At 39.1% G+C, this 27,825-nt stretch overlaps 2 protein-coding genes across 2 annotated transcripts; both read left to right on the top strand.

The window, feature by feature from the left end:
- Positions 1–1,429: 1,429 nt before the first annotated feature.
- LOC113187814 (arylamine N-acetyltransferase 2-like) lies at positions 1,430–2,302 on the top strand. Its single transcript, XM_026395840.2, has one exon. The coding sequence runs from the start codon at positions 1,430–1,432 to the stop codon at positions 2,300–2,302; it is 873 nt and encodes a 290-aa protein (XP_026251625.2).
- A 9,298-nt stretch (positions 2,303–11,600) lies between these two features.
- LOC113187810 (arylamine N-acetyltransferase 2) lies at positions 11,601–26,232 on the top strand. The gene is made up of 2 exons (XM_026395831.2): positions 11,601–11,657; positions 25,355–26,232. The coding sequence occupies exon 2, from the start codon at positions 25,360–25,362 to the stop codon at positions 26,230–26,232; it is 873 nt and encodes a 290-aa protein (XP_026251616.2). The 5' UTR covers positions 11,601–11,657; positions 25,355–25,359.
- The last annotated feature ends 1,593 nt before the right edge of the window (positions 26,233–27,825 follow it).

Genomic DNA, 27,825 nt, shown 5'->3' on the forward strand with positions numbered 1-27,825 from the left:
GCCCTTCCTGGTTCATGTGACTATCTGTGAAGCTCAGTAGGTATGGCCCACTCTCCACAAAGCAGCCAGAAAGGTCACTCTGATTATGGCAAGCATTGTCAAGTCATAACACTCCTCTTACCTGCCTTCCTTATTTAAATTTTTCATCTCAGAATAAACTCAAAACACCCACAGTGTCCATCAAGTCCCTGTTACCTGTCTGCTCTCATCTCAATCCAGTCTTCTCCTCATTCACTTGACTCCTACCACTCTAGTTTCCTAGATGTTCCTGAAACATTCTAAGCAGCTTCCCACACAGAGCCTTTGCCTTACCTCTGCTAGGAGCAATCTTCCACATATGTCCACAAAGCCCATCTCTACATCCTTGAGGTCTTAGTGTGCCTTTCTTCAACTACCTTATTTGGCATTGAAACTCTCCCTATACACATGCTCTACCCTTTCTTTGCTTTAGTAATTCCCACAGTCTTTTTTTTTTTTAAAGAGAGAGTGAGAGAGGAGGGAGAGAGAGAGAGAGAGAGAGAGAGAGAGAGAGAGAGAGAGAGAGAGAATTTTTTAATATTTATTTTTTAGTTCTCAGCGGACACAACATCTTTGTTGGTATGTGGTGCTGAGGATCAAACCCAGGCCGCAGGCATGCCAGGCAAGCGCGCTACCGCTTGAGCCACATCCCCAGCCCCAATTCCCACAGTCTTATTGCAATCTTACAGATTTGAGAAATTTTGGAGAAGTCTTATTTATCTATTTATTAAATGTGTCATTCTAACTTTCACACAATTGTAATATTTTGAAGGGCAAAAGTAGAATTTTTAATTAAATATTTATCTATTTATTTAATTATGGTACTAGGAATTGACCCATGACATTTTAGCATGCATTCTACCAACAAGATACACTTCCAGCCCAGTAAAATATTTGTTGAGCCAATCCATCAATCAGTGAATGAATCAGCATAAATCTTTGAGTACAGAAATCACATAAGATTCTGCTAAAGGGAAATTTGAATGGGTCAAGTTCCAGGAATGCCATTTATGCTACTGTAGAATTCTCCTGTTTGAATCCAGAACCATTTAGAAGCCTATCTTAATGGATACCAATTGGAATCTCAGGGTTATTTATCACCAAGAAAACCACATCTAAACTGGTTATCATTTGACTCATCATTTAATCTGGATTTCCAGTTTCTGATACTTGAAAGATGGAAGAAATGATCAGACTTTCCTGCTAAGGTCACTGGGACTTTAGTGAACTATGAATATATATCACTTCATCCAATCAATGCAAAAGAATTATTATAGATACTTGCAAGCATTATTTGTATCTACATATTTAAAACACATTCTAGCTAAAGTTAGGCTGTTCTGGAAATCCAAGTGCAAAATTAGTATAATTTGGTTTTGGTTTTGGTTTTATTTTCCTTTCTTTAGGGACCATGGACATTGAAGCATATTTTGAAAGAATTGGCTATAAGAACTCTAGGAACAAATTGGACTTGGAAACATTAACTGACATTCTTCAGCACCAGATCCGAGCTATCCCCTTTGAGAACTTTAACATGCACTGTGGGGAATCTATGGAGTTGGACTTAGAGACCGTTTTTGACCAAGTTGTGAGGAGGAAGCGGGGTGGGTGGTGCCTCCAGGTCAATCATCTTCTATACTGGGCTCTGACCACAATGGGTTTTCAGACCACTATGTTGGGAGGATATGTTTACATCACTCCAACCAACAAATACAGTAGTCATATGGTTCACCTTCTATTACAAGTGACCATTAGTGGCAAGAACTATATTGCCGATGCATCATTTGGATGTTCCTACCAGATGTGGCAGCCTCTGGAATTAATTTCTGGGAAGGATCAGCCTCAGATGCCAGGCATCTTCCGCTTGACAGAGGAGGAAGGCACCTGGTACCTGGACCAAATCAGAAGAGAGCACCACATTCCAAACCAAGAATTTCTCAATACCGACCTCCTAGATAAGGAAAAATACCAAAAAATCTACTCCTTTACTCTTGAACCTCGAATAATTGAAGATTTTGAGTCTGTGAATACATACCTTCAGACATCCCCAGCCTCTGTGTTTACAAGCATATCACTTTGTTCCTTGCAGACCCCAGAAGGGGTTCACTGTTTAGTGGGCTTTACCCTCACCTATAGGAGATTCAACTATAAGGACGGTGTCGACCTGGTAGAATTTAAGACTCTGAAAGAGGAAGAAGTCGAAGAAGTATTGGAAACTATATTTAATATTTCCTTAGAAGGAAAACTGGTACCCAAACATGGTGATCAATATTTTACTATTTAGGATAAGACGCAAAAATCACTCTTTTTTACTATAGGTACTTGATCCTTTAATGTATTTTTTCCAAGCATGTGGAAAAGTTTACAAAGTAGACTAATAAGCCCTTTTGTATCCATCACCCAGATCATCAGTGTTCAACTAATGAGCTATCTTATCCTCTGTACCCCCACATTATTTGAAATAAATCCTAAACATATCATTTCTCCCATAAAAAATGAAAGCATATATACTTGAATTACTTTTTAAAGAAAGCTACACATCTTTTCCAAATTAATCATACTGAAGTGTTTTAATAACAACATGGTTATATTGGGAAATATAGAGCTAGAAAACTCTCCAACATTGATTTATTGCTAAATTCACAGATAATTTTACTGGTAGTAAAGAGAATAGTGAGAAAATAATTTTCACTAATTTCAACTATAATATATCTAATGTCCAATTCTTACAAAATATCACCTATATGATTTAGAAGTGGAATGCAACAAAGAAAAATGAGACATTATTGGTTCTAAAAAGCCTAATAGCCCTCAAGACAAGAGTTAAATCAACAGATAGGAACATGTGATTTGGCAAGAAGAGGGTGACACACTACTAATTCGTTCCAGGATTCTTACAGTCACAATCTTCTATGAACTATTTTTCTTAATGTGGAAACAATGATATTCATATAAGTTTTACCTATATCTAAAATTAATAAACATGTTATAAAATGAGTTTTTAAAAACTCTACATAGTATAATAAAACATTGTTGACTACTATAATGTGAATCAAAGTTTGTTTTTTTTTTTTTTTTGGAAATTCCAGGATATTATGGAGCTAGGTGGCTTCTGCAAATGGGTCTTTCTTTCATCCTATTTCTTATCTCTAGTCATATTCTTTTATTTCTTTCACACTTTGCCTTAAAAGAATGAACAAAAAGTTCTTTGTATATATATATATATATATATATATATATATATATATATATATATATCTGAGTTCAAAGCATATGAATATCAGGTACTGGATAAACCTGGTTTCTGATTCATCAAGGTTAAACAAGCTTAATAACTACATATTCAGTGCCAGAAATGGTTAAAAAAAAATAGAACTGGGAATGTGTTTCAGTGGTCGAATGCTTACCTAGCATGCATGAACCCCTAGGATTGATTTCCAGCTCTGCAAAAAATAAAAAGAAAGATAATAGGTTAATTATTTATGTGGATGAAGAAATAATTTCAGTAATAAATTCTAGGTCAGCAATTAATAACTGTTATTCCCTATCACTTAATTTCCATTTTGCTTAAAATGCTGCTCCCAAGAACAGGGAAAGATGGCACACCAGAAGAAACTACATATCATAACAGCACCCCAAGACTGAAATAACATAGCAGTTCTTCAGTGGCAAATTGAAGTAGGAAGACAGTGGGGAAACACTGTAGAAAAGCCAGAGAGCTACAGTTTAAAAAAACAACTAACTTGACTCCCAAGTAGTTGACTAGGAATTCCTGCAGTTGAACTTTATTTTTTATTTTTAACACTTTGCTTCTTTTTTCTCCTTCCTTCCTTCCTTCCTTCCTTCCTTCCTTCCTTCCTTCCTTCCTTCCTCTCTTTCTTTCTTTCTTTCTTTCTTTCTTTCTTTCTTTCTTTCTTTCTTTCTTTCTTTCTTTTTTGACTCATTCATGGTACACTTGCTTTCAATGGTGAGTGCTCATGCTGTAAGTCAGTCTGGACACAGGAGTGACTCTACAACACAGACTGGGGAAAAAATCGTGGCAGCCACAGCAATTACCAGTCTTCGAGTCTGCAGAGTGAAGAAGTGCAAAAGACACTTGCCTTTATAAGTGTGGTCTGAGCTGTGGGATAAGGAGCATGGCTGACAAGGAAAGAAACTGGGAGAGATAAGAGTCAGATGGAAAGCACTGATCCCCATGCTATTGCAAGCACAGAAGAGGCTGGAGTTTAGGCAGACATGTACCACTCCTCTTCCTCTAGCACATGGGCTGAGGCACTCAGAATGAGGCACCCAGATTGGTGTACAAGCAGAGATGGTGATAGGGCTGGTTAGCACCCCTAACAGACTTTCACTCCCACCCATGAATACATAACAAAGCCATTTTGAGAGGTAAGTCTGCTTTGAAGTAGACAACCCTCCATTCACATAGATGACTAGGCAAGGAGGAGGTGGAGCTCATTATACAGACTCCCCTAACAAATTTGGACAATTTGGGTCAGACCTAAAAATAAACAAGCAACAGGATATCTGTGTCTCACAAAATTTCTCATAAAGAGTTTCTAAATTCACAACTGCAGGAAAAAAAAACTCTTTAAAAAACCTCAGCAAGAGGAAAACCAAATATATTTCATTAACTACTGGAAATTAACTGTTCCTAATAGATTTCCAATTTTGTATTTTGCCAGAGTCCTATATAATTTTTTGTAATGCCAATTAATCGGATCTTCTCTTGGTACCTTTTTTTTTCACTTCTATCTCCATTCAATTCCTTTCTCCTTCATCCATTGTATTTTCCTCTTTTTAATTTCTCTCTTCCCTCCATCCACCCTTTTCTTTCTCTTTTTCTTTTTTTCTCTATTTTATTTTTTAATCCTTTCTTCCAATTGAATTTAGTATACTATCATCAATGCTTAAATTTCACAGCTAGTCTACATTATTTTTCATTCACATTCCTCTTTTATCAGCAAAGTTGTAAGGACCACTAGAAATAACTGTTATAGCAAATGTTGATTTATTATTTGCTCTTAAATTACCACTACTACTGGTAGTTACTTCAAAGTGTCACTGGAGGTTGAAATTAACACTTTATGCTGATCAGATGTGTTGAAGCTAAGATACACACCCACTCTGGGACTTATTATACAGAAATAACTACTCACTAAATAACCCCCACATAAAAGAAGAAGAAGAAAGCATTTTAACAGATGCTAAAATCCAAGTCCTATGAAAACTATGAGGAAACAAGCTAATAAAAGTTTATAACTCCCCAATAACTGAATCCCTATCTATTGATGTGGATGAAATGGTAGAAAAGGATTTAAAAATTGATGGTTAAAATAACAAATAAACTAAAAAAAAAAAAAAACCTTAAGGAATGAATTCAGGAACAAAATAAGGGAAGAAAAGGAGTGCTTCAATAAAGACAGATGCTGAAAAAGAACCAAACAGAAATTCTGGAAATGAAAGACTGAATAAATCAAATAAAACAATTTAGTTGAAAGCCTCACCATTAGATTATATCACACAGACAACAGAATTAGAAGCTTTTAAGAAAGTTGTATGTAAACATTTATTCAGCAATACAGAAAACACAAGAACTCAGAGAGGATTAAAGGACAAATTTAAGAATCATTGAAACCAAAGAGGTATCTGAGATCCATGGGTAACCTTTTCAGGGAAATAATAACAGAAAAATTTCCAAATCTTAATAATGAGATGGACACCAAGATACAGAATGCATCCCAAACTCAAAGTAGACACTATCAAAAAATAACCTCTCCCTAACACTTTATAGATTAAGGGCCTAATATAAAGAACAAGGATAGAATTTAAAGCCTTCAAAAGGTAAACATCAGGTCATATTTGGAAATACAGCAATCAGAAGTAATTCTGATTTCCCAGCAGAAATTCTAAAATCCTGGGATGTTTGGAATGATGTGATACTAAGCCCTGAAAGAAAATAACTGCTAACCAAATTTGCTGTATCCTGCAAGCCTATTCTACAGCTAAAAGAATAAATAAAATCCTTTCAAGTAAGTGTAAACTAAAAGAATACATAACCACTTTTGAAGTTGGCTTTGTTGGATATGAGAGTGCTATCCCTACATGTTTTCAGGCTCCCTTTACATGGAATAGAATTTTATATCTTTTGGTTATCTTTACCTTGCAAACAACATATAGTTGTGTCTTAATTTTTAATACACTTTGCACGACGGGAAATGCTTGAAGAAATACTACACATAGAAGAAATTTAAAACAAACTCCAAAGCTCAAGAATGGACAAATATCATAAGAACCTAGCTAAGCAAATAAAAATAAAACATATTTCTAGATATAAATGACCTACCAAAATTGAATCAAGTGGATATAGAAAATCTAAACTTACAAATAATTAGCAATGAACTTAAAGCAGTAATAAAAAGCCTTCCACAAAGAAAAGCCCAAAACCAAGATGAATTCTATTAGACCTTTAAAGAACAATCCCAATAGTGTTCAAGTTATATCATGAAATAGAAAAGGAAGGATTCCCAAATGTATTCTATGAATTCAGTAACATTTGATATCAAAACCACATGAGGATTTTATCAAGGAAAGAAAGACCAATGTCCCTGGTAAACATAAATGCAAAAATACTCAATAAAATATTAGAATTTTTTGTGCAAAAATGCATTAGGAAACTGTATTTCATAATTAAGTTGGTTTCTCTCCAGGGATGTAAGGATGGTTCAATATAGACAAAGAAATAAATGTAACTTATCTTTATTAGAATAAAGGACAAAAATCACATAACCTTTAAATCAATGCAGGAAAAAGCCTTCAACAAAGTTCATCACCCATTCATGTTGAAAACACTGAAGAAATTAGGAATAGAAGGAATTTACCTCAATATTATAAAGGATATATATATATATATTATAAAGGATATATATATATTATAAAGGATATATATATATATATATATATATATATGATAAATCCAAAGCCAACATCATACTGAATGAGGAATAAAACTGAAAGCATTTCCTCTAAATTAAGAACAAGATGAGGATGTCCACTTTCAACATCCTATTCAATATACCAGTTGAAATTTTAACTAGAGCAATTGGCCAAGTGAAGGAAATTAAAGAGTTTCAAATAAGGGATAAGTAAAATTATTACTGTTTGTATATGAAAGATGTTATATTGGAAAACATATATGTGAAAGGATACTTTCATCATTATACAAAATACATGTACAAAGATGTGAATTTGGTGTCAACATACCTTGTATACAATCAGAGATATGATAAATTGTGGTATAAAGATGTATTAAGAATTGTAATGCAAAAATAAATAAAATTTTTAAAAAGGCATCAAAAATAAAATGTCAGATATAGTAGGACTCCATTTTTAAAAAGTTGAGGTATCTATAATCTATCAATTATATATTTTTAATCTTTTTTACTGGATCTATACATAGAAAAATGTGCATATGCAAATCAACAAATGTTCAGAAAATGATTGCTAGATGTTAGAATTTTGAGGAATAAAAATGTTTCTTTGTAAAAAAAAAAGAAAGAATATATATATATATATATATTTCTAGAGCTGGTAAACAAATTCAGCAAATTATCAGACTACAAATCAATAAACAAAAATTAACACCTCTTCCATACACCTATAATATAATAAATATGCTTTAAAAATCAGGAAAATAATTATATTCACAATAGTCTCAAAAAATAATTTTTAAAAAACAAGGAATAAATCTAAACAAGGAGGTAAAAGACCTCCACAATGAAAATTACAGTATTATGAAGAAAAAAAATTGAAGAAGACATTAAATGTTTGAAGGACTTCCCATTTTCTTGGATAGGAGAATTAATATTATTAAAATAGCCATATTACCAAAAGAGATCTACAGATTCAATGTGATCACCCTCAAGATACCAATGACATTCTTCACAAAATGAGAAAATGCAGTCCTAAATTTCATATAGAAGAATAAAATGTCCAAAATAGCCAAAAAGCACTGCTGGGGGCATCGCTATACCCAATTTCAAATTACGCTACAGAACTACAGTAGCAAAAACAGCCTGGGACTGGCATAAAAACAGATACGTAGACCAGTGGAATCAAATAGAAGACCCAGAGACAAACCCACATAGGTAACAGTCAGCTGATCCTTGAAAACGATACAAAAACATGCTAAGTTGAAGGAAAGGAAATCTGTCTACAAATGGTGCTGTGAAAACTGGATATCCTTATGCAGAAGAATAAAACTAGATCCCGATCTCAGCCTTCACAAAAGTCAACTCAAAGTGGATTAAAGATACAGAAATGAGACCCGAAACCTTGCAATGGCCAGAAGAAAATATATGGTCAACACTCTAATATGTTGAGTACAGGCAATGACTTCCTCACTAAGACTCCTAAAGCTTAGAAATTAAAACAATTAATTAATAAATGGTATGGAGTCAAATTTAAAATCCACACAGAACTGAAATCTTTGGGAAGCCATCCATGAACTAATAGGATGTTGAAGCCATCAGGCAGGAAGGGCTAGTGTCTGAAACTCCCAGCAGTAACCCTGCTGGTTTGAGAATGCCTGGTTCATGTGGCTTCCTACCCAGCTTCACCACCAGTTCAGCTCAGCATGGGAGAGGGGGTGACCTGCTGGAGCCACACAGCCTCTCTGAGATAGGTGTGGCTTGCCAAATGCCAATCAACCTGTTTACTGCAAGATCTCTGCCACACCAAGGAGCAAGCACCAAACCAAGACTACCAAGACTCCTCCTGCTGAGACTTTATCCTTCCCTTTGATGTACTCCCCTTTAAATAAATAATCAGAGCCTTTGTTCAGTTACTCAGTTCCAGCTCCTATTAGGACAGGAAAACCCATGAGACACTCCACTTTTCATATCTAATTTCTGGCTCTCTCTTTTTCTTACTAATTATTTCAGAGTTTTGCTTCCCAGGTGGCTCACACCTCCTGAGCAGAAACTTACTCTGTTGGGGTGTTGGGCACCCCACAATAGGAAGCAGCTAATGGCATAAAGAAATAACCTACAGATTGGGAGAAAAAGTTTTGTCAGGATTAATATCCAGAAATATTAAACACTCAAAAATCTTAGCATCATAAAAACAAATATCCCAATAAATAAATGGGAAAATAAACTGAATAGATACTTCATAAAAGTAGAAATACAAATTTCCAACAAATACATGAAAAAAAAATGTTCAGCATCATTAGCAATCAGCGAAATGCAAATCAAAACTACACTGAGATTTCGTCTTACTCCAGTTAGAATGGCAATCATCAAAAATAACAAAAGCTGGTGAGGATGCAGGAAAAAAGGAACACTCACACTTCTGGTACAATTGCACATTAGTACACCACTATGGAAATCAGTACAGAAGTTCCTCAAAAGACAAGGAAGGGGCTGAGGATATAGCTCAGTTGGTAGAGCACAAGGCCCTGAGTTCAATCCCTAGCACCACCATTAAAAGAGAGAGAGAGAGAGAGAGAGAGAGGAAAGAACCACCATAAGATTGCATAAGCTAAGACCTAGCTAAACCACTCCTTAGTATTGATTGAAAAGAATTAAAGCCAGCAAACTATAGTGATATATGCATACCCATGTTCATAGCAGAGTAATTCACAATGGCCAAGTTGTTATAAAACAGTCTGTTCTTGAATAGATGAATGGATAAAAAATGTGGTATAGATACACAATGGAATTTTATTCAATTATAAGCAGGAATGAAATTACATCATTTGTAGGAAAGTTGGATGGAACTACAGAATATCATTTGAAGTGGAAAAAAAGCCAGACTCAAAGAGTCAAGGGTCATATGTTTTGTCTCATATGTGAGAGCTAAAGAAAAAAGGGGGAGAAAGATCTCATGAAAATTCAAGGGAGATCAGAAGTATAGCGAATAGCGAATGGGTTAAGGAGAGGAGGAGAGGCCAAAAAGTGAAAATATGGGTGAGTGAATTAGATTAAATTATGCTATGTGAAGTTATAGATGTATCACAATGGAAACATTATTAAGTATAATCACAGTTTACTAATACAATTTTTAAAAGTAAAACAAAATTCTGCTCCAACTGTCATGTGCCTGCTTCAACCTTGAGTAAATATTGACAAGTTATCAGATGCCTAGGACCTAAGAGAATGACTTGTACTTAAAAATCTGAATCTTTACTTTTCTATAACTCATATTTTCTGATTATGAATTTCAACTTTAGGACGTTAGCTTAACCCACAGAATTATTCCAATATTAATTATTCTCCATCTTCAAATTCTAATTATCATAATAAGGAAAAGAGAAAGGTAGAAAGGGGAATATTACTTAAAACAATAGAGTATATCGCAACATAGCAGTTTTTGTAGCAGTGGAATAGTTGGAGAGTATTGGTTAGGGTGATGATTCTAAAGGCAGGTGATTATAACCAAGACTCAGTGATGGGAAGGATGAAAGATATATATGTGGTTTAAAAATGAATAAAGGAGGCATCCTTGGAAGGTTGCCTATGGACAAAAGAAGCACAATCACACTGGACAACACCAGGAGGCAGTGTTTCGCATGCTTTAGAAAAATCCAATTGAGGAATTAGAAAATGGGGAAGGGGTGAGAGCTAGGGATATAGGTTAGGGCTAAGTGGTTGCCTGGCATGCATGAGGGCCTGGATTCAATCTCCAGCATGGAAGAAGAGAAGGAAGGAAGGAAGGAAGGGAGGGAGGGAGGAAGGAAGGAAGGAAGGAAGGAAGGAAGGAAGGAAGGAAGGAAGGAAGGAAGGAGAGATGGGGATATGCACTTTCTAATTCCCATCATCTTCACTGAGTGGCTGTCCCAGGGGCATTATCTGTGGGTCTAATCATCCTGCCCAAGCACAGACCACCAGAAATCCTTCCGGTAGAGAGTTATAAAGGTTATAAAGTAGGAAACCAGAGGAATGTAATAGAAAAATAGGTGCCAAAGAAATAGCACAAGCATCCATCATATCATGAAGACAACTTATAAAATACAGTGTAATGAATATAGTAGAAATGAATAAGAAATTGCAAGAGTATAGACCCATATCATTAATGTAAATAGAAACACCAACAGAACAAACCATATGACACAAGTCACACTCACACCACATGCATAGACAAAGTACAGACACTTTTCACGCTGCCAGTGCCTTCCAATGGAGAGGTAAAAGGGAGTGAGGATGAGAGAACTTTTTAAAAAATGAAAATAAAGATCTCAGGAATTGATGAAGACAGTAAGCTTCCACCTTCTTCTACCCCCTCTAGGTTACTGGAACAGCTCTCCCTGTGCCCTTTCCAAGCTCTGAACTTCCACTTCACACTCAGGAAGCCTGGCTCAAGCTCCCAGAGAGCAGGAACTATGTGGAGTACAAAGGTCCCTCACAGCCTGAGGCATGTGAACCATCAGATAATATAAATCCCCACCCCTCCTCAGGAAAACATGAACACTGGGGCACCAAGAAGCCCTGCAACTACATTTCCCAGAGATCCCTGGGCGGACTGTAATCAGACTCTGGGGGTGGGACAATTTGGTAACCAATGAGAGCACTTCCTCTGCAGACCTAGGAAGAGGCAGACTGCACACAGCCTGGTTCCTGGTCTCAGGCTCTGGTAACCTGGTGAGTGGAGCTCCCCACTGACCTGCAGTGGGCTTTGAAACTGGGGTTTCCTCTGATCTCAAAGGGAGTGCAGGAGGCTAGATTCTACTCTGCCCTGAATTCCAAGTTCTAAGTTGTTCAGAGAGTTGGGTGGCTCCTGCTTGGAGCTAATGCTGTAAATGCTATGCAGCATGATGATGAATCTGACAGACTCTCAGTTCACACCACCTGGGTGACAGGCCGGCCACAGCACATTCTAGCAGAGAGAACTTGAACAACTCTTTTAGTGTCTCTGAAGCTCCCTTTCCCATAGTAACATGGAGCTAATAATGGTACCTACTTAAAGTTTGTCATGCAGACTCAGTGTTAAAAGGTAGCAGCATTTAAGGGAAATTCCTCAACTGAATTTCTCTCTTGGAAACCTTGGACAGTCCTGTACTCCTCTGTCCTCAACTGGGTGTGTCCCAAGAGGTCTGGTTAATCCTGTAGGGAGCAGACTCATAACAATCCTGCTCCTTTTGCCTGAGCTGATCAGAAAACCCCAATGGTCCCCAATGTCCTGCGTGTCTGGATTTTGTTATCTGCAGTGTCTAGAGAAAGTCCTGGGGGAATGTTTACCATGTTGGAAGGAGGCTTAGTGGGGAGGGTCTTGAGGAGCTATAAGGGATGAAAAGTCAACTGCTTCACTGTTCCTGAGAGTAGGGCGTCCCCCCCCCCCCCCCGAACACTGACTACAAATGACACAGGAGCAAGGAGCCTCCCTAGGCAAGGCTGCCCAGGAGCAGGGGACTCTGTGCTCTGGACTCTGCTCTGTCCTCTGGCAGGATGCCCACACGACAGTCCTCTGCTGGCTCTTTCCTGTTAAACTGCTCTTTCTCTTTCCTGTCCCCGCCCCTCCTACTGCCTTAGACACAGAACAGCTGGGCACACCCTGTCCCTCAAAAGGAGCTTTCTGGCTGTCAGCTCTCTAGCTGCCCCCTGTCCAGAGACTTATTTCTTGGCCTCACCATCTTCAGCTCTAGCCACTATTGCTCTTCAGGTTTGATTCTTGCCTTCAATGGTACCCTGTACCCGCTTCTTAGCTACTGAAGGCATTCCCAGGGAGCTATGGCTGAGACACAGTTCTTTTGCACTCTAAGGATTATTAAATAATAGTCTTTATATTTTTAATATTTAGTTTTTAGTTTTAGGTGGACACAATATCTTTATTTTATTTTTATGTGATGCTGAGAATCGAATGCAATGCCTCACGCATGCTAGGCAAGCGCGTTACCACTTGAGCCACATCCCCAGCCCCGAATAATAGTCTTTAGCTGTGGCCAGCCTAGCAAGTCCTTTTCCATACAGATAGTCAGCAGGTTGGCTGGGGTATAGTGTCAAAATCATGGGATGCTAAGCACTTCACTGTAGTAGAAATTGAAGAAGAGATAAAAAGAAATAGAAATAGTATACATACAAAAATAAAAGCAGTTCATTAGCTTTCCTTGGAAATCTTCTATGCAATATTGCTAGTAACCTATGCAGTAGGTGTAGAAGTTTCTACCACAATCCCCAACAGGGTTTGTGCTGCTTGTAGCTTGAAGATATAACAGCAGCATCTCATGCACAGCCTCCCTCTGGATCAGTCTGCCTTTTGGGGGCGGGTAGTACTAGAGATTGAACTCAGGGGCACTCGATCACTGAGCCACATCCCAGCACTTTATTGTGTTTTATTTAGAAACAGGATTTCACTAAGTTGCTTAGGGCCATTGCTGAGGCTAGCTTTGAACTCAAGATCCTCCTGCCTCAGCCTCCCAATCCCACTGGGAATATAGGCTTGCGCCCGGCTTCAGTCTGATTTTAATTCTTCTAGGTTGGGCTCTTGCTCACAACTCTATTGAGGGAGAAAATAAGGGTTTAACAAAAAAGCTGAAAATCACATGAATGATGCAGAGATCCCAAAGACGTGGAATTGAATAGGTTCTGTGTGTCAACCCACTCTCCTGAGGAATATCCCACATGGTGATCTGTCATTGAAACACCATGTTTTAGAGATAAATTACCACAGTTAATCCAACTGTTGCATGGTGACCATTGGACAAAACAATATTCATGTGATCTGCAGAAAAAAATGCAAGCCATTTTCATGGCCTCCTAGCCCTCTAGAAGTCACCTCATTGTGGGTATCTTTCACACAACTCTCCAAAGTGACCACACTGGTGACTTCGGTCAGATTCCCAAAATTCAGACATTGGGACAAGGGTCCCTGTGCAAGTGACTTAAGGAAGTCCTGGAGAAACCCTGCTGTGTCGGGATGTAAATTATAACTCAAAGTGTGTTGAGACCCCAGCAAGGCAGCTGGGCGTTCAGATCATGGACCCTCGGCTGCAGGGGCCGGATGTCAATTCCCCGCATGGCTAGCTCCAAGCTAATGGGGGCAAGAAGCTCCAGCAGTCCTGCAAAGAGAATCCAGGGTGCAGGTTCTTAAGGATAATGGCACAAGCCAGGCCAGGGGCACCATGATATGGTGAAAGAAATCTAAAGAATCTAGGTGACTTGTAGACAGCATTGTCCCCACAGTGACTCAGTCCTGGGTCCTCCCCACCCATGTGTCCTCTCTAGGTGCACGGACATTCTCTGTTCTTTACACTTCCGTGCTGCTGGTGGAGACCAGTGATCCAGTGGGCTCATGTGAACTGTGGGGTTTTCTTTTTTTAATGTTTTAAATTATTTTAGCACTCTCCAGTTCTCTCCTGGCTCTATCCCTCCCTGTTTTACTCACCTACATGCTTTCTGCCTCATTGTTTTAGTCAGCTTTTTCACTGCTATGACTTAAAGCCCTGATCCGAACAACTGAAGGGAAGAAGAGTTTATTTGGGGGCTCACAGTTCCAGAAGTCCTGTCCATAGGCAGCCAGCTCCATTTCTTTGGGCTTGAGGTGAGGACATCATGGTGGGAAAGAGTGGCTGAGGGAAGCAGCTCACATGATGATCAGGAAGGAGAGAGAGAGAGAGAGAGAGAGAAAGAGAGAGAGAGAGAGAGAGAGAGAGAGAGAGACTCCACATACAAAATATGTACCCCAAAGGTACATGCCCAGCTCTTGCAGCCATACCCTATCCATCTTCAGCTACCACCCAGTTAATCCCATCAGGACTAATTCACGGATTGTCTTAAGGCTCTCATAACCCAATCATTTCTTCTCTAAACCTTTTGGCATTGTCTCATATATGAGCTTTTGTCTGAGACTGCACATCCAAACCATAACACTCACCTTTCAGTAATTTCAGAATATGATTGTTTACAGAATTTTAATCAGGTAACCACTGGCCTGGGTGACTCCAGTGCTTTACATTCCCAAGTAAACAATAGAAGAAAACCAGAAACTTTACCAATCAGAAGCCACCAACTGACCCGTACCTAAGAATTTTCCGCTTTATCTGATGAAATATGGTTTTTGTGCTCTTTGTGGGAACATCCTATAGAAGTGTCTCTCTTGCCCTGTCTTCCTCCCTTCGCCGGGGACGTTGAGTGCTTGTGATCTGGTGCTCCCTGATTGATGTAGCTCTGTCTGTTCCAATAAACTTGAAATTTCAATGTCCCTAAGTTCATCGTGTAAGGGTTCCAGAGTTGGCAGTGCTGGATCAGAGCTTCCTAGTTCTGGTCTTTCTCAGTCTTCAGATTTAATCTTTCTTGCTTCTATTTTTGGATAAGCTGAAAGAAATGGCTTCTTCAATAGCCATAATGCTCATCCCTTTTCTCCCCTTCCTTGGCTATTAAAAGGAGCCAGTGCTCACATCAGTCCTTTGTTGTGGCCGACTTCTTAGTTTTCCTTTTGAGTTACTTCGTTCTGTCCAGTGAGGAGGAAAGACTTCCTCAGGATAGCTCACACTGGTGGCCTTTGTCAAGTTCTTCCACATTTCAAATCATCATCGGATGCAGGTTGCTGTTATGATTCAGTAAAATCCTAACACAAAGCCCAAGTCAGGATCATACACTCTTCCGATACTTTGTGGACATAGTTCTAGGACTGCACCTTTGGATATTTCCTGGGAACATTCTGTTGCCAGCCTGACATTTTCTTCCATATGAAGTTCATTCTCTGACAGATGCTTGAGTAGTTCTTTTAAATTATGAATTTCAAAAATTTAAGCAGATTATGTGTCGATGTCAAGTACGTAGAATCAATAGTTTCCAAGACTCTTGTCTCTTGTTTTTCTTTTTTTTTTTGTCTTTCACAATTTTATTTAATTTTTTCATCTTTTTATTTTATTTTATTTTATTTATTTATTTATTTTTTTATTGGTCGTTCATAACATTACATAGTTCTTAATACATCATATTACACGGTTTGATTCAAGTGGATTATGAACTCCCGCTTTTACCCCGTATACAAATTGCTGTATCACATCAGTTACCCTTCCATTGATTGACATATTGCCTTTCTAGTGTCTGATGTATTCTGCTGTCTGTCCTATTGTCTACTATCCCCCCTCCCCTCCCCTCCCCTCCCCTTTTCTCTCTCTACCCCTTCTACTGTAAATCATGTCTTCCATTTGTATTCTCTTGACTTACCCCTCCTTACCTCTTATATGACATTTTGTATAACCCTGAGGATCGCCTTCGATTTCCATGCAATTTCCCTTCTCACTCCCTTTCCCTCCCACCTCTCATCCCTGTTTACTGTAAATATTCTTCTCAAGCTCTTCGTCCCTACCCTGTCCTTGTTTACACCCCTTATATCAAAGGAGTCATTTGGTATTTGTTTTTTAAAGATTGACTAGCTTCACTTAGCATAATCTGCTCTAATGCCATCCATTTCCCTCCAAATTCTATGATTTTGTCATTTTTTAATGCAGAGTAATACTCCATAGTGTATAAATGCCACATTTTTTTTATCCATTCATCTATTGAAGGGCATCTAGGCTGGTTCCACAGTCTTGCTATCGTGAATTGAGCTGCTATGAACATCGATGTAGCAGTGTCCCTGTAGCATGCTCTTGTTAGGGCTTTAGGGAATAGACCGAGAAGGGGAATAGCTGGGTCAAATGGTGGTTCCATTCCCAGCTTTCCGAGAAATCTCCATACTGCTTTCCAAATTGGCTGCACCAATTTGCAGTCCCACCAGCAATGAACAAGAGTGCCCTTTTTCCCACATCCTCTCCAGCACTTATTGTTGTTTGACTTCCTAATGGCTGCCAGTCTTACTGGAGTGAGATGGTATCTTAGGGTAGTTTTGATTTGCATTTCTCTGACTGCTAGCGATGGTGAGCATTTTTTCATGTACTTGTTGATAGATTGTATGTCCTCCTCTGAGAAGTGTATGTTCAGGTCCTTGGCCCATTTATTGATTGGGTTATTTGTTATCTTATTGTCTAATTTTTTGAATTCTTTGTATATTCTGGTTATTAGGGCTCTATCTGAAGTGTGTGGAGTAAAGATTTGTTCCCAGGATGTAGGCTCCCTATTTATCTCTCTTATTGTTTCTTTTGCTGAGAAAAAACTTTTTAGTTTGAGTAAGTCCCATTTGTTGATTCTATTTGTTAACTCTAGCGCTATGGGTGTCCTATTGAGGAATTTGGAGCCCGATCCCACAGCGTGTAGATCATAACCAACTTTTTCTTCTATCAGATGCCGTGTCTCTGATTTAATATCAAGCTCCTTGATCCATTTTGAGTTAACTTTTGTGCACGGCGAGAGATAGGGATTCAGATTCATTTTGGTGCAAATGGATTTCCAGTTTTCCCAGCACCATTTGTTGAAGATGCTATCCTTCCTCCATTGCATGCTTTTAGCCCCTTTATCAAAAATAAGATAGTTGTAGTTTTGTGGATTGGTTACTGTGTCCTCTATTCTGTACCATTGGTCCACCCGCCTGTTTTGGTACCAGTACCATGCTGTTTTTGTTACTATTGCTCTGTAGTATAGTTTGAAGTCTGGTATCGCTATACCGCCTGATTCACACTTCCTGCTTAGTATTGTTTTTGCTATTCTGGGTCTTTTATTATTCCATATGAATTTCATGATTCTTTTATCTATTTCTACAAGATATGCTGTTGGGATTTTGATTGGCATTGCATTGAACTTATAGAGAACTTTTGGTAATATCGCCATTTTGATGATGTTAGTTCTGCCTATCCATGAGCAGGGTATGTTTTTCCATCTTCTAAGGTCTTCTTCTATGTCTTTCTTTAGGGTTCTGTAATTTTCATTGTATAAATCTTTCACCTCTTTTGTTAGGTTGATTCCCAAGTATTTTATTTTTTGGGGGGATATTGTGAATGGAGTAGTTGTCCTCATTTCCGTTTCAGAGGATTTGTCGCTGATATACAGGAATGCCTTTGATTTATGCGTGTTGATCTTATATCCTGCCACTTTGCTGAATTCATTTATTAGCTCTAATAGCTTCTTTGTAGACCCTTTTGGGTCTGCTAGGTATAGAATCATATCATCTGCAAATAGTGATAATTTAAGTTCTTCTTTTCCTATTTTTATGCCTTTAATTTCTTTTGACTGTCTAATTGCTCTGGCCAGTGTTTCGAGGACTATGTTGAACAGAAGTGGTGAGAGAGGGCATCCCTGTCTTGTACCAGATCTTAGAGGGAATGCCTTCAATTTTTCTCCATTCAGAATGATGCTGGCCTGTGGCTTATCATAGATTGCTTTTACAATGTTGAGGTATGATCCTGTTATCCCTAATTTTTCTAGAGTTTTGAACATAAAGGGATGCTGTACTTTGTCGAATGCTTTTTCTGCATCTATTGAGATGATCATATGGTTCTTATTTTTAAGTCTATTGATGTGGTGAATAACATTTATTGATTTCCGTATATTAAACCAGCCTTGCATCCCAGGGATGAATCCTACTTGATCATGATGTATAATTTTTTTGATATGTATTTGAATCCGATTTGCCAGAATTTTATTGAGGATTTTTGCGTCAAGGTTCATTAGAGATATTGGTCTGTAGTTTTCCTTCTTTGATGTGTCTTTGTCTGGTTTCGGAATCAGGGTGATGTTGGCCTCGTAGAATGAATTTGGAAGTTCTCCCTCTTTTTCTATTTCCTGAAATAGCTTGAAAAGTATTGGTGTTAGTTCCTCTTTAAAGGTTTTGTAAAACTCTGCTGTATACCCATCCGGTCCTGGGCTTTTCTTAGTTGGTAGTCTTTTGATTGTTTCTTCTATTTCCTCTATTGTTATTGGTCTGTTTAGGTTGTCTATATCCTCCTGGCTCAATCTGGGCAGATCATAGGACTCAAGGAATTTATCTATGCCTTCACTATCTTCTATTTTATTGGAGTATAAGGATTCAAAGTAATTTCTGATTATCTTCTGTATTTCTGAAGTGTCTGTTGTGATATTGCCTTTTTCATCCCGTATGCTAGTAATTTGGGTTCTCTCTCTTCTTCTCTTCGTTAGCATGGCTAAGGGTCTGTCAATTTTATTTATTTTTTCAAAGAACCAGCTTTTAGTTTTGTCAATTTTTTCAATTGTTTCTTTTGTTTCAATTTCATTAATTTCAGCTCTGATTTTAATTATTTCTTGCCTTCTACTTCTTTTGCTGTTGTTTTGCTCTTCTTTTTCTAGGATTTTGAGATGAAGTATGAGATCATTTATTTGTTGGTTTTTTCTTTTTTTGAGGAATGAACTCCAAGCAATGAATTTTCCTCTTAGAACTGCTTTCAATGTGTCCCATAGATTCTGATATGTTGTGTCTGTGTTTTCATTTAACTCTAGGAATTTTTTAATTTCCTCCTTGATGTCTTCTAAAACCCATTGATCACTCAGCAACCTATTGTTCATTCTCCAGGTGATGCTTGCTTTTTCCTTTCTTCTTTTATAATTGATTTTCAGTTTCATTCCATTATGATCAGATAAGATGCATGGTATTATCTCTACCCCTTTGTATTGTCTAAGAGTTGCCCTGTGACATAGTATATGGTCTATTTTTGAGAAGGTTCCATGTGCTGCTGAGAAAAAAGTGTAGCTACTTGATGTTGGGTGGTATAGTCTATATATGTCAATTAAGTCTAGGTTGTTAATTGTGTTATTGAGTTCTATAGTTTCCTTATTTAACTTTTGTTTGGAAGATCTGTCCAGTGGTGAGAGAGGTGTGTTGAAGTCTCCCATGATTATTGTATGTTGGTCTATTAGACTCTTGAACTTGAGAAGAGTTTGCTTGATGAACACAGCTGCACCATTATTTGGGGCATATATATTTATGATTGTTATGTCTTGTTGGTGTATGGTTCCCTTGAGCAGTATGAAGTGTCCTTCTATATCCCTTTTGATTAGCTTTGGCTTGAAATCTATTTTATTAGATATGAGTATGGACACTCCTGCTTGTTTCCGCGGTCCATATGAGTGATATGATTTTTCCCAACCTTTCACCTTCAGTCTATGTATATCTTTTCCTATCAAATGCGTCTCCTGTAGACAGCATATTGTTGGGTCTTGTTTTTTGATCCATTCTACTAGCCTGTGTCTCTTAATTGGTGAGTTTAAGCCATTAACATTTAGGGTTATTATTGAGATATGGTTTGTTCTTCTATCCATATTTGTTTATTGATGTTACTAAACCTGATTTGTTATCCTCTTTGACTACTTTCCCCCCTTTACTGTCCTACCTCCCATTGTTGGTTTTCAATGTTATTTTCCATTTCCTCTTCCTGTAATGTTTTGCCAAGGATTTTTTGAAGAGATGGTTTTCTAGCTGCGAATTCTTTTAACTTTTGTTTATTGTGGAAGGTTTTAATTTCATCTTCTAACCTGAAGCTTAATTTCGCCGGATACACGATTCTTGGTTGGAGCCCATTGTCTTTCAGTGTTTGAAATATGTTATTCCAGGATCTTCTAGCTTTCAGAGTCTGTGTTGAGAGATCAGCTGTTATCCTGATTGGTTTACCCCTAAATGTAATCTGCTTTCTTTCTCTTGCAGCTTTTAAAATTCTCTCCTTATTCTGTATGTTGGACATCTTCATTATAATGTGTCTAGGTGTGGATCTCTTATGATTTTGCACATTCGGCGTCCTGTAGGCTTCTAGGATTTGGGATTCTGTCTCAATCTTCAATTCTGGGAAGTTTTCTCGTATTATTTCACTGAATAGACTGTTTATTCCTTTGGAATGGAGCTCTGTGCCTTCCTGTATCCCAATGACTCTTAAATTTGGTCTTTTGATATTGTCCCATAATTCTTGGATGTTCTGCTCATAGTTTCTTAGCAGACTTGCTGAGCTGTCTATGTTCTTTTCCAGTTGAAATACTTTGTCTTCATTGTCTGATGTTCTCTCTTCTAAGTGATCTACTCTGCTGGTAGTATTCTCAATTGAGTTTTTAAGTTGGTTTATTGTTTCCTGCATTTCTAGAATTTCAATTTGTTTGTTTTTTATTACCTCTATCTCCCTGTGAAATTGATCTTTTACTTCCTGGATTTGTTTGTCAATGTGATCTTTCATTGTCTGATTTTGCTGTCTCATGTCTTCCTTGAGACTCCAGATCATCTGAAGCATATATATCCTGAACTCTTTATCTGATATTCCATCTGTTGCAGCTATTACCTCTTCTAAAGTTGAGTTGACCTGCATTGCTTGTGGTCCTTTCTTTCCTTGTCTTTTCATACTGCTCGCGTTTCTTTCTGCTTGGTGCAACTGTTGTGTTTTGAAATTTACCCCCTATTTATTTATGTTGCTCTTGTATACTTGAAAAGTCTCCCTTGCAGGTGCGGGCGGCGGCTGTGCCCCTACTCCAATTGGGGTGACGTGTCTACCACGCTGGCGGCTCTCTGGGCCTGTTCCGGGAGTGGAAGGCGGCTCTGCTCTGTCCCTATTCCAATTGGGGTGTCGTGACTACAATGCTGGCAGGTCGCTGGGCCTGTTCCAGGCGTGGGCGGTGGGCTTGGCTGGCGGGATTCCACCTAATGGCAGTCCCTAACCTCCCTGCTTGCTAATTAATGGCTTCTCTGAGGCGCCACGCCTTCTGTAGCTGCGGGGCAGGCCGCGCGAATCAGTTGGCCTGGATCTCCGGGGTCCTGCTGCTGGCTGTTTTGATGTTGCAAGCTGTTGGAGAGTGGTGGTGTATTCTTCAGCTTTCCCGGATGGTGGCCGCTGACTGCCTGGATGGAGTGTCCGCTGTTTTGATGTTGCACTCTGAAGGAGAGTGGCGGTGTATCCTTCAGCTTTCCCGGATGGTGGCCGCTGACTGCCTCGGTGGAGTGTCCGCTGTGGGGGATGGGACTGTACCGCTTCCTTCCCCTTCTGAGATCCCGTGCTCGGCCCAAGGGTCCGTGTGGGCTTGGCTGGTGGGATTCCACCTAATGGCCTTCCCTAACCTCCCTGCTTGCCAATTAATGGCTTCACTGAGGCGCCACGCCTTCTGTAGCCACAGGGCAGGCCACGTGAATCAGTTGGCCTGGATCTCCGGGGCCCTGCTGCAGGCTGCTGGGATCCCTGGCACTCTATCACTTTGATTTTTTCTGCTTGCCCCTCCCCCAGCGCTGGCTAGCCAGGTTTCGTTTTGGCTGCTACTGGGAGGAGGGGTTGGAGGTCAGGTGTCTCTGGTTTCCCCCTAGTCTTTATGGAGGCTCAGCTTGATACTCCCTCTCCCGGCAAGCCTAGGAGAGATTTTATGCGAATTCCCGCTGTCTGGGGGGTGAGCTGAATGACACCGACCTGTTTTGATGTTGCACTCTGAAGGAGAGTGGCGGTGTATCCTTCAGCTTTCCCGGATGGTGGCCGCTGACTGCCTCGGTGGAGTGTCCGCTGTGGGGGATGGGACTGTACCGCTTCCTTCCCCTTCTGAGAACCCGTGCTCGGCCCAAGGGTCCGTGTGGGCTTGGCTGGTGGGATTCCACCTAATGGCCTTCCCTAACCTCCCTGCTTGCCAATTAATGGCTTCACTGAGGCGCCACGCCTTCTGTAGCCGCAGGGCAGGCCACGCGAATCAGTTGGCCTGGATCTCCGGGGCCCTGCTGCAGGCTGCTGGGATCCCTGGCACTCTATCACTTTGATTTTTTCTTTGTCTCTTGTTTTTCAAATTTGATTTCTTTCTCCTTTCTGTAAAATATTTCTTTATATATATATCTATCTTGTATATATTTCCTATTATACTTTTCATATTCTTCCCTTCAGAAGCACGATGTGCTTTTCTTTCCTTTCTGTATCGATTAACTTTTCTTTTAATGTGGGAATGGCATTATCTTTTCATTAGTCTTTATATGAATATCAAGTTTTTTCCACATAACTAATTATGGTTCATCTAAATAATTCTTCTCGCTTATGACTAAGTATAAGCTCTGTCTATGTTAAATTAATTAATTTTAATTAATCTTAATGAATTTTCTAAGTTCTGAAATCTTTCTTTTCACAAACCATATTATTTCATCATCTTATTTTTTAGTATTTATTACTAAGTCATTTTATATCCTCTATACTGCCAAGTTCCTGAAAAGAACTTCTATCTATTCAGTTTATATTTCTTCTTCCATTTCTTGTCTTTTGGTCACGCAATTTTTGCAGGTCATATCTTTTCTTCTAACACATCTCACAGTCTATTTTCATTTGTTTTGTCTTTCCATTCATGAATAAATGGCTCTGTCTCCACTGTTACTTTTCTTCTTGAGTCTAGTGTAATAGGTGAGATGTCCATCTAGCATTGCGCTTGGACTCCTGCCTTTCAGAGGAGGTGCAGAAAGATGACTATGACAAGAGACTCTTTGTGGCATATTTTCCACATATAAGTGCCCCTCCTTCTTTCTGTGGACTCCTTACATTAAGGGCATTACTTTGTTTTTCTACCCTTGTGTCCCCAGTTATAGTTGTCACCTAAGGAAGACCAAGTGCTACCACTGTATACTGGCCTTTGGTGTTTATCTTAGTAGTAATCGGGGACACAGACCATAGTTCACTGTGCCTGCTGCTCCCTTGGCAATTAATCACATGGTTGGTGGCTCCTGGGTCCCCTCCTGGTGAGTTCCACAGCCTCCAAGCTTAAACCTCATCAGGGTTCTTTCCATCTTCTGTGATCAGCCTTCCTGCACCCTTCTTGTGCAACTCAGAGGCTTCCTTTACTGTGCAGGACACTCCCTGTGATGTCACACTCCCTGTGACGTTCAGGGATTCTTCACAATTTATGGTCCACAAAACTACCCTTTGTTTTCAAGAAGAATCACGTTATACATTTTTTGAAGCCACATTTCCTATCATTTCTAGAGTTTGTTCCAGGAAGAGGAAACATTCTAAGGCTTCTGAATTACAACGTTTTGAAATCAACTTATGTTCAACTTACGGAATGTGGTTAAAAAGTACCTTTGTGAGAGTCCCCAAGGGCTATCTAGACGGGCACACTGCCTGCTCCTGTGTTGTCTTCTCCTCTAATGATCAAGCTGAAAAAAGGGGGTCTGTTACTGCACAGAGATGCTGCCAATCAACATGCAGAACTAGTAGTTTTGAGGAGCTCTTTCCCTGGCCACAGCTTCCCAGGTGTTTGCAGTATCACACCTTGCACCACAGCTTTAGTATAGACCACTGCTTATGTTAGTCACAGAATACACAGTCCAATGTGGTTGCATGTCACCAGTACTAAGGCCCCTAACAAACATTTGAAAACAAATTGTAGAATTACAGAGAAAAAAAGGATAATGCATATGCATCAGTCCCGTGGCCAGTCACGGGTAAGCCACCTACTCCTCTTAGGTGAGCTTTCTCCTCTCTTCCTTGTATTCAGTACAGACTGGCTAAGGAGGCCAAGAGGGACTGGGGTGGGCTGAGTAAATGTCTCTTATGGCTGAGCCTCAGTGTTACAGGCTGACCTTGTCCAAGTGTTGAGAAAGGGTACTGGTGCAGTTGGGGTGAGAAGAAGTGCAGTGACTCTACTAGCTTGAGGGAAATGTGGCAAACATCAGGATCACCTCCCCTGGTCACTCTCTAGAATCCGTGCAGTCTCAGTGAGGATTTCTTAAACACGTTCTTTGTAATTGAGATCCTCCTGTGCAGTTACTATTCCTACTTATTGCTTTAGTTTTCCCTAGGGCGCTTACCACACTCCCGTAAATTACATGATTTATTCACTTTACTCAGTTCACTATCTGTATCATTCTAATTCCCACTGAAATGTAAGATTTTAGAGGGCAGGAAGTACACTTTTATTTATATATTTAGTTAGTTAGTTTTTGTGCTAGAGATTGGCCCCACAGCCTCTCTACCAACAAGATGTATCTCCAGCCCAGTAAAATGTTCCTTGAGCTAATCGATCAATCAGTGAGTCAATCAACATAAATCTTTGAGTACAGAACTTACATAAGATTCTGCTAAAGGGAAATTTGAGTGGGTCAAGTTCCAGGAATGCCATTTACTCTACTGTAGAATTCTCCTGTTTGAATCCAGAACCATTTAGAAGCCTATCTTAATGGAAACCAATCGGAACTCAGGGTTTTTCATCACTAAGAATACCACATCTAAACTGGTTATCATTTGACTCATCATTTAATCTGGATTTCTAGTTTCTAATACTTGAAAGATGGAAGAAATGATCAGACTTTCCTGCTAAGGGTCCCTGGAACTTTAGTGAACTATGAGTTTATATCGCTTCCTCCAATCAAAGCAAAAACTTATTACAGATATTTGCATGCATTATTTGTATCTACATATTTAAAACACATTCTAGCTAAAGTTAGGCTGCTCTTGGATATCCGAGTGCAAAACTAGCATAATTTGTTTTTGGTTTTGTTTTTATTTTCCTCACTTTAGGGACCATGGACATTGAAGTATATTTTGAAAGAATTGGCTATAAGAACTCTAGGAACAAATTGGACTTGGAAACATTAACTGACATTCTTCAGCACCAGATCCGAGCTATCCCCTTTGAGAACCTTAATATTCACTGTGGAGAACCTATGGAGTTGGACTTAGAGACCATTTTTGACCAAGTTGTGAGGAGGAAGCGGGGTGGGTGGTGCCTCCAGGTCAATCATCTTCTATACTGGGCTCTGACCACAATGGGTTTTCAGACCACTATGTTGGGAGGATACGTTTACAACACTCCGGCCAACAAATACAGCAGTGGTATGATTCACCTTCTACTACAAGTGACCATCAGTGGCAAGAACTATATTGCCGATGCTGGGTTTGGACGCTCCTACCAGATATGGCAGCCTCTGGAATTAATTTCTGGGAAGGATCAGCTTCAGGTGCCATGCATCTTCCGCTTGACAGAGGAGGAAGGCATCTGGTACCTGGACCAAATCAGAAGAGAGCAGCACATTCCAAACCAAGAATTTCTCAATTCCGACCTCCTAGAGATGAATAAATACCGAAAAATCTACTCCTTTACTCTTCTACCTCGAACAATTGAAGATTTTGAGTCTGTGAATACATTCCTTCAGACATCCCCAGCCTCTGTGTTTACAAGCAAATCATTTTGTTCCTTGCAGACCCCAGAAGGGGTTCACTGTTTAGTGGGCTTCACCCTCACCTATAGGAGATTCAACTATAAGGACGGTGTCGACCTGGTAGAGTTTAAGACTCTGAAAGAGGAAGAAGTGGAAGAAGTATTGAAAACTATATTTCATATTTCTCTAGAGAGAAAACTAGTGCCCAAACATGGTGATCGATATTTTACTATTTAGGAGAAGCAGCAAGCATGGTCTTTAATAACACATCCTTACACTTTTTACTATATAAAATTTCAAATCTATTCAAGATTATAGAGAATAAAATAATAAACCTGCGTATTGATTTCTCAGATTACCGACAATGAACTGATGACCTATCATAACCTTTGAGCCCCCACATTATTTTGAAGAAAACCCTACACATCATTTTATTTCACCCATAACAATGTCATCATGTATAACTAAATGGCTTTTTTTTTTCAGGAACATAACCACCCTCCTTTCAAAATTAATACTAATAAAAGCATTTTAATAATGATGTTGTTTTCTTAGAACCCAGCCCAACTTATGCTGGAAAGTGTTTCAACACTGGTTTATTGTTGAAATCACAGAAAATTTATACTGGTAGTAAAGAGAAGAGTGAAAAAATAATTGCCATTAAATTTAGCTAGCATACATACATTACCCAATTTTTATAAAACATCCAGATTTATGATTCAGGATTGGAATGTAACAGAGAAGGAAGAGCTGTAATATTGGTTTTGAATAGCCTACTAGTCCTTAAGATGAGACTTCACCCAATCCACAGGAGTTTGTGACCTTCAGTGGCAAGAACTATATTGCTGATGCTGGGTACCAACAGGGCCATTCAGCTAGTGATTTCTTCCAGGGGTCTTTACAGAGCGTCAGTTGTTGATATACTCCTTTTCTTAATATGGGAATACTGATATTTAGGATTTCCAACTTCTAGTATTAAATAATTTGTATTTAAAATGTTTATTATGAATGATGAGTTACATATTTTCTAGACAAACCTTTTAGTGAGGTAATGTTGAAGCATCATTGGCTAAAATAACGTGATTGAAAGGTTCCATTTGGAGGTGTTAGGATATTAGGGGGCGACATGGTTCTTCTGCAAGAGAGTCTTCCTCTCATCCTATTTCTTATATTTTCTAATTATATTCTTTTACCTCCTTCCACACTTTGCCTTAAAAGGAAAACACATGAGGTACTTTGTGTATATTTAAGTTCCAAAGGCTATGGACACCGGGCAAATTACTTACTGAATTACTGAGTGATTCTGTGGCTGTGGTTCCTCAGAGGTAAAATACGTATTGAACATACACGATACGGGGTCTAACCTAGGTCGATCTCTAAATAAATGTTTGTTATATGGATGACTGAATAATGTCAGTAGGTCATTAGTGTTTTGGGTGGTAGGTGAGCATTTGGTGGGCGTTCTTTTGCCATCTCATTTATTGTACTACACATTCAATCGTCCCTTCTATCATTCATTGTTTCCCTCCAGTTGAATTCCTGGTCCTACTGTCATCTGCCTGTTTCATCTTTGATAACATTATTACCAGGATATCAGATGCCCAGATTTTCTGTTTGTGGGTTGTTGAGTCAGGGCGATAGGTTAAAATACAGACTTTGTTCTTAAATTATTCTCCTTATTCAACTTGGGATCATCATAATGAGGTGAAGGGGAAGCAGGAACTGGAGCGTTGGAGAAGAGGACCGGTTCTGTGTGTTTTATGCAGCCTCGTAACAGCTGGGAGACACTGGTGAGGCGGACACCCAGGGAGAAGTGGACATGGGCCTGAG

The sequence above is a fragment of the Urocitellus parryii genome, chromosome 14, assembly GCF_045843805.1.
Source record: "Urocitellus parryii isolate mUroPar1 chromosome 14, mUroPar1.hap1, whole genome shotgun sequence".
Taxonomy (NCBI): Eukaryota; Metazoa; Chordata; class Mammalia; order Rodentia; family Sciuridae; genus Urocitellus; species Urocitellus parryii.

What these genes read in the sequence shown, in the direction of transcription:
- LOC113187814 (XM_026395840.2), top strand. Translation starts at nt 1,430, where the DNA reads ATGGACATTGAAGCATATTTTGAAAGAATTGGCTATAAGAACTCTAGG.
- LOC113187810 (XM_026395831.2), top strand. Translation starts at nt 25,360, where the DNA reads ATGGACATTGAAGTATATTTTGAAAGAATTGGCTATAAGAACTCTAGG.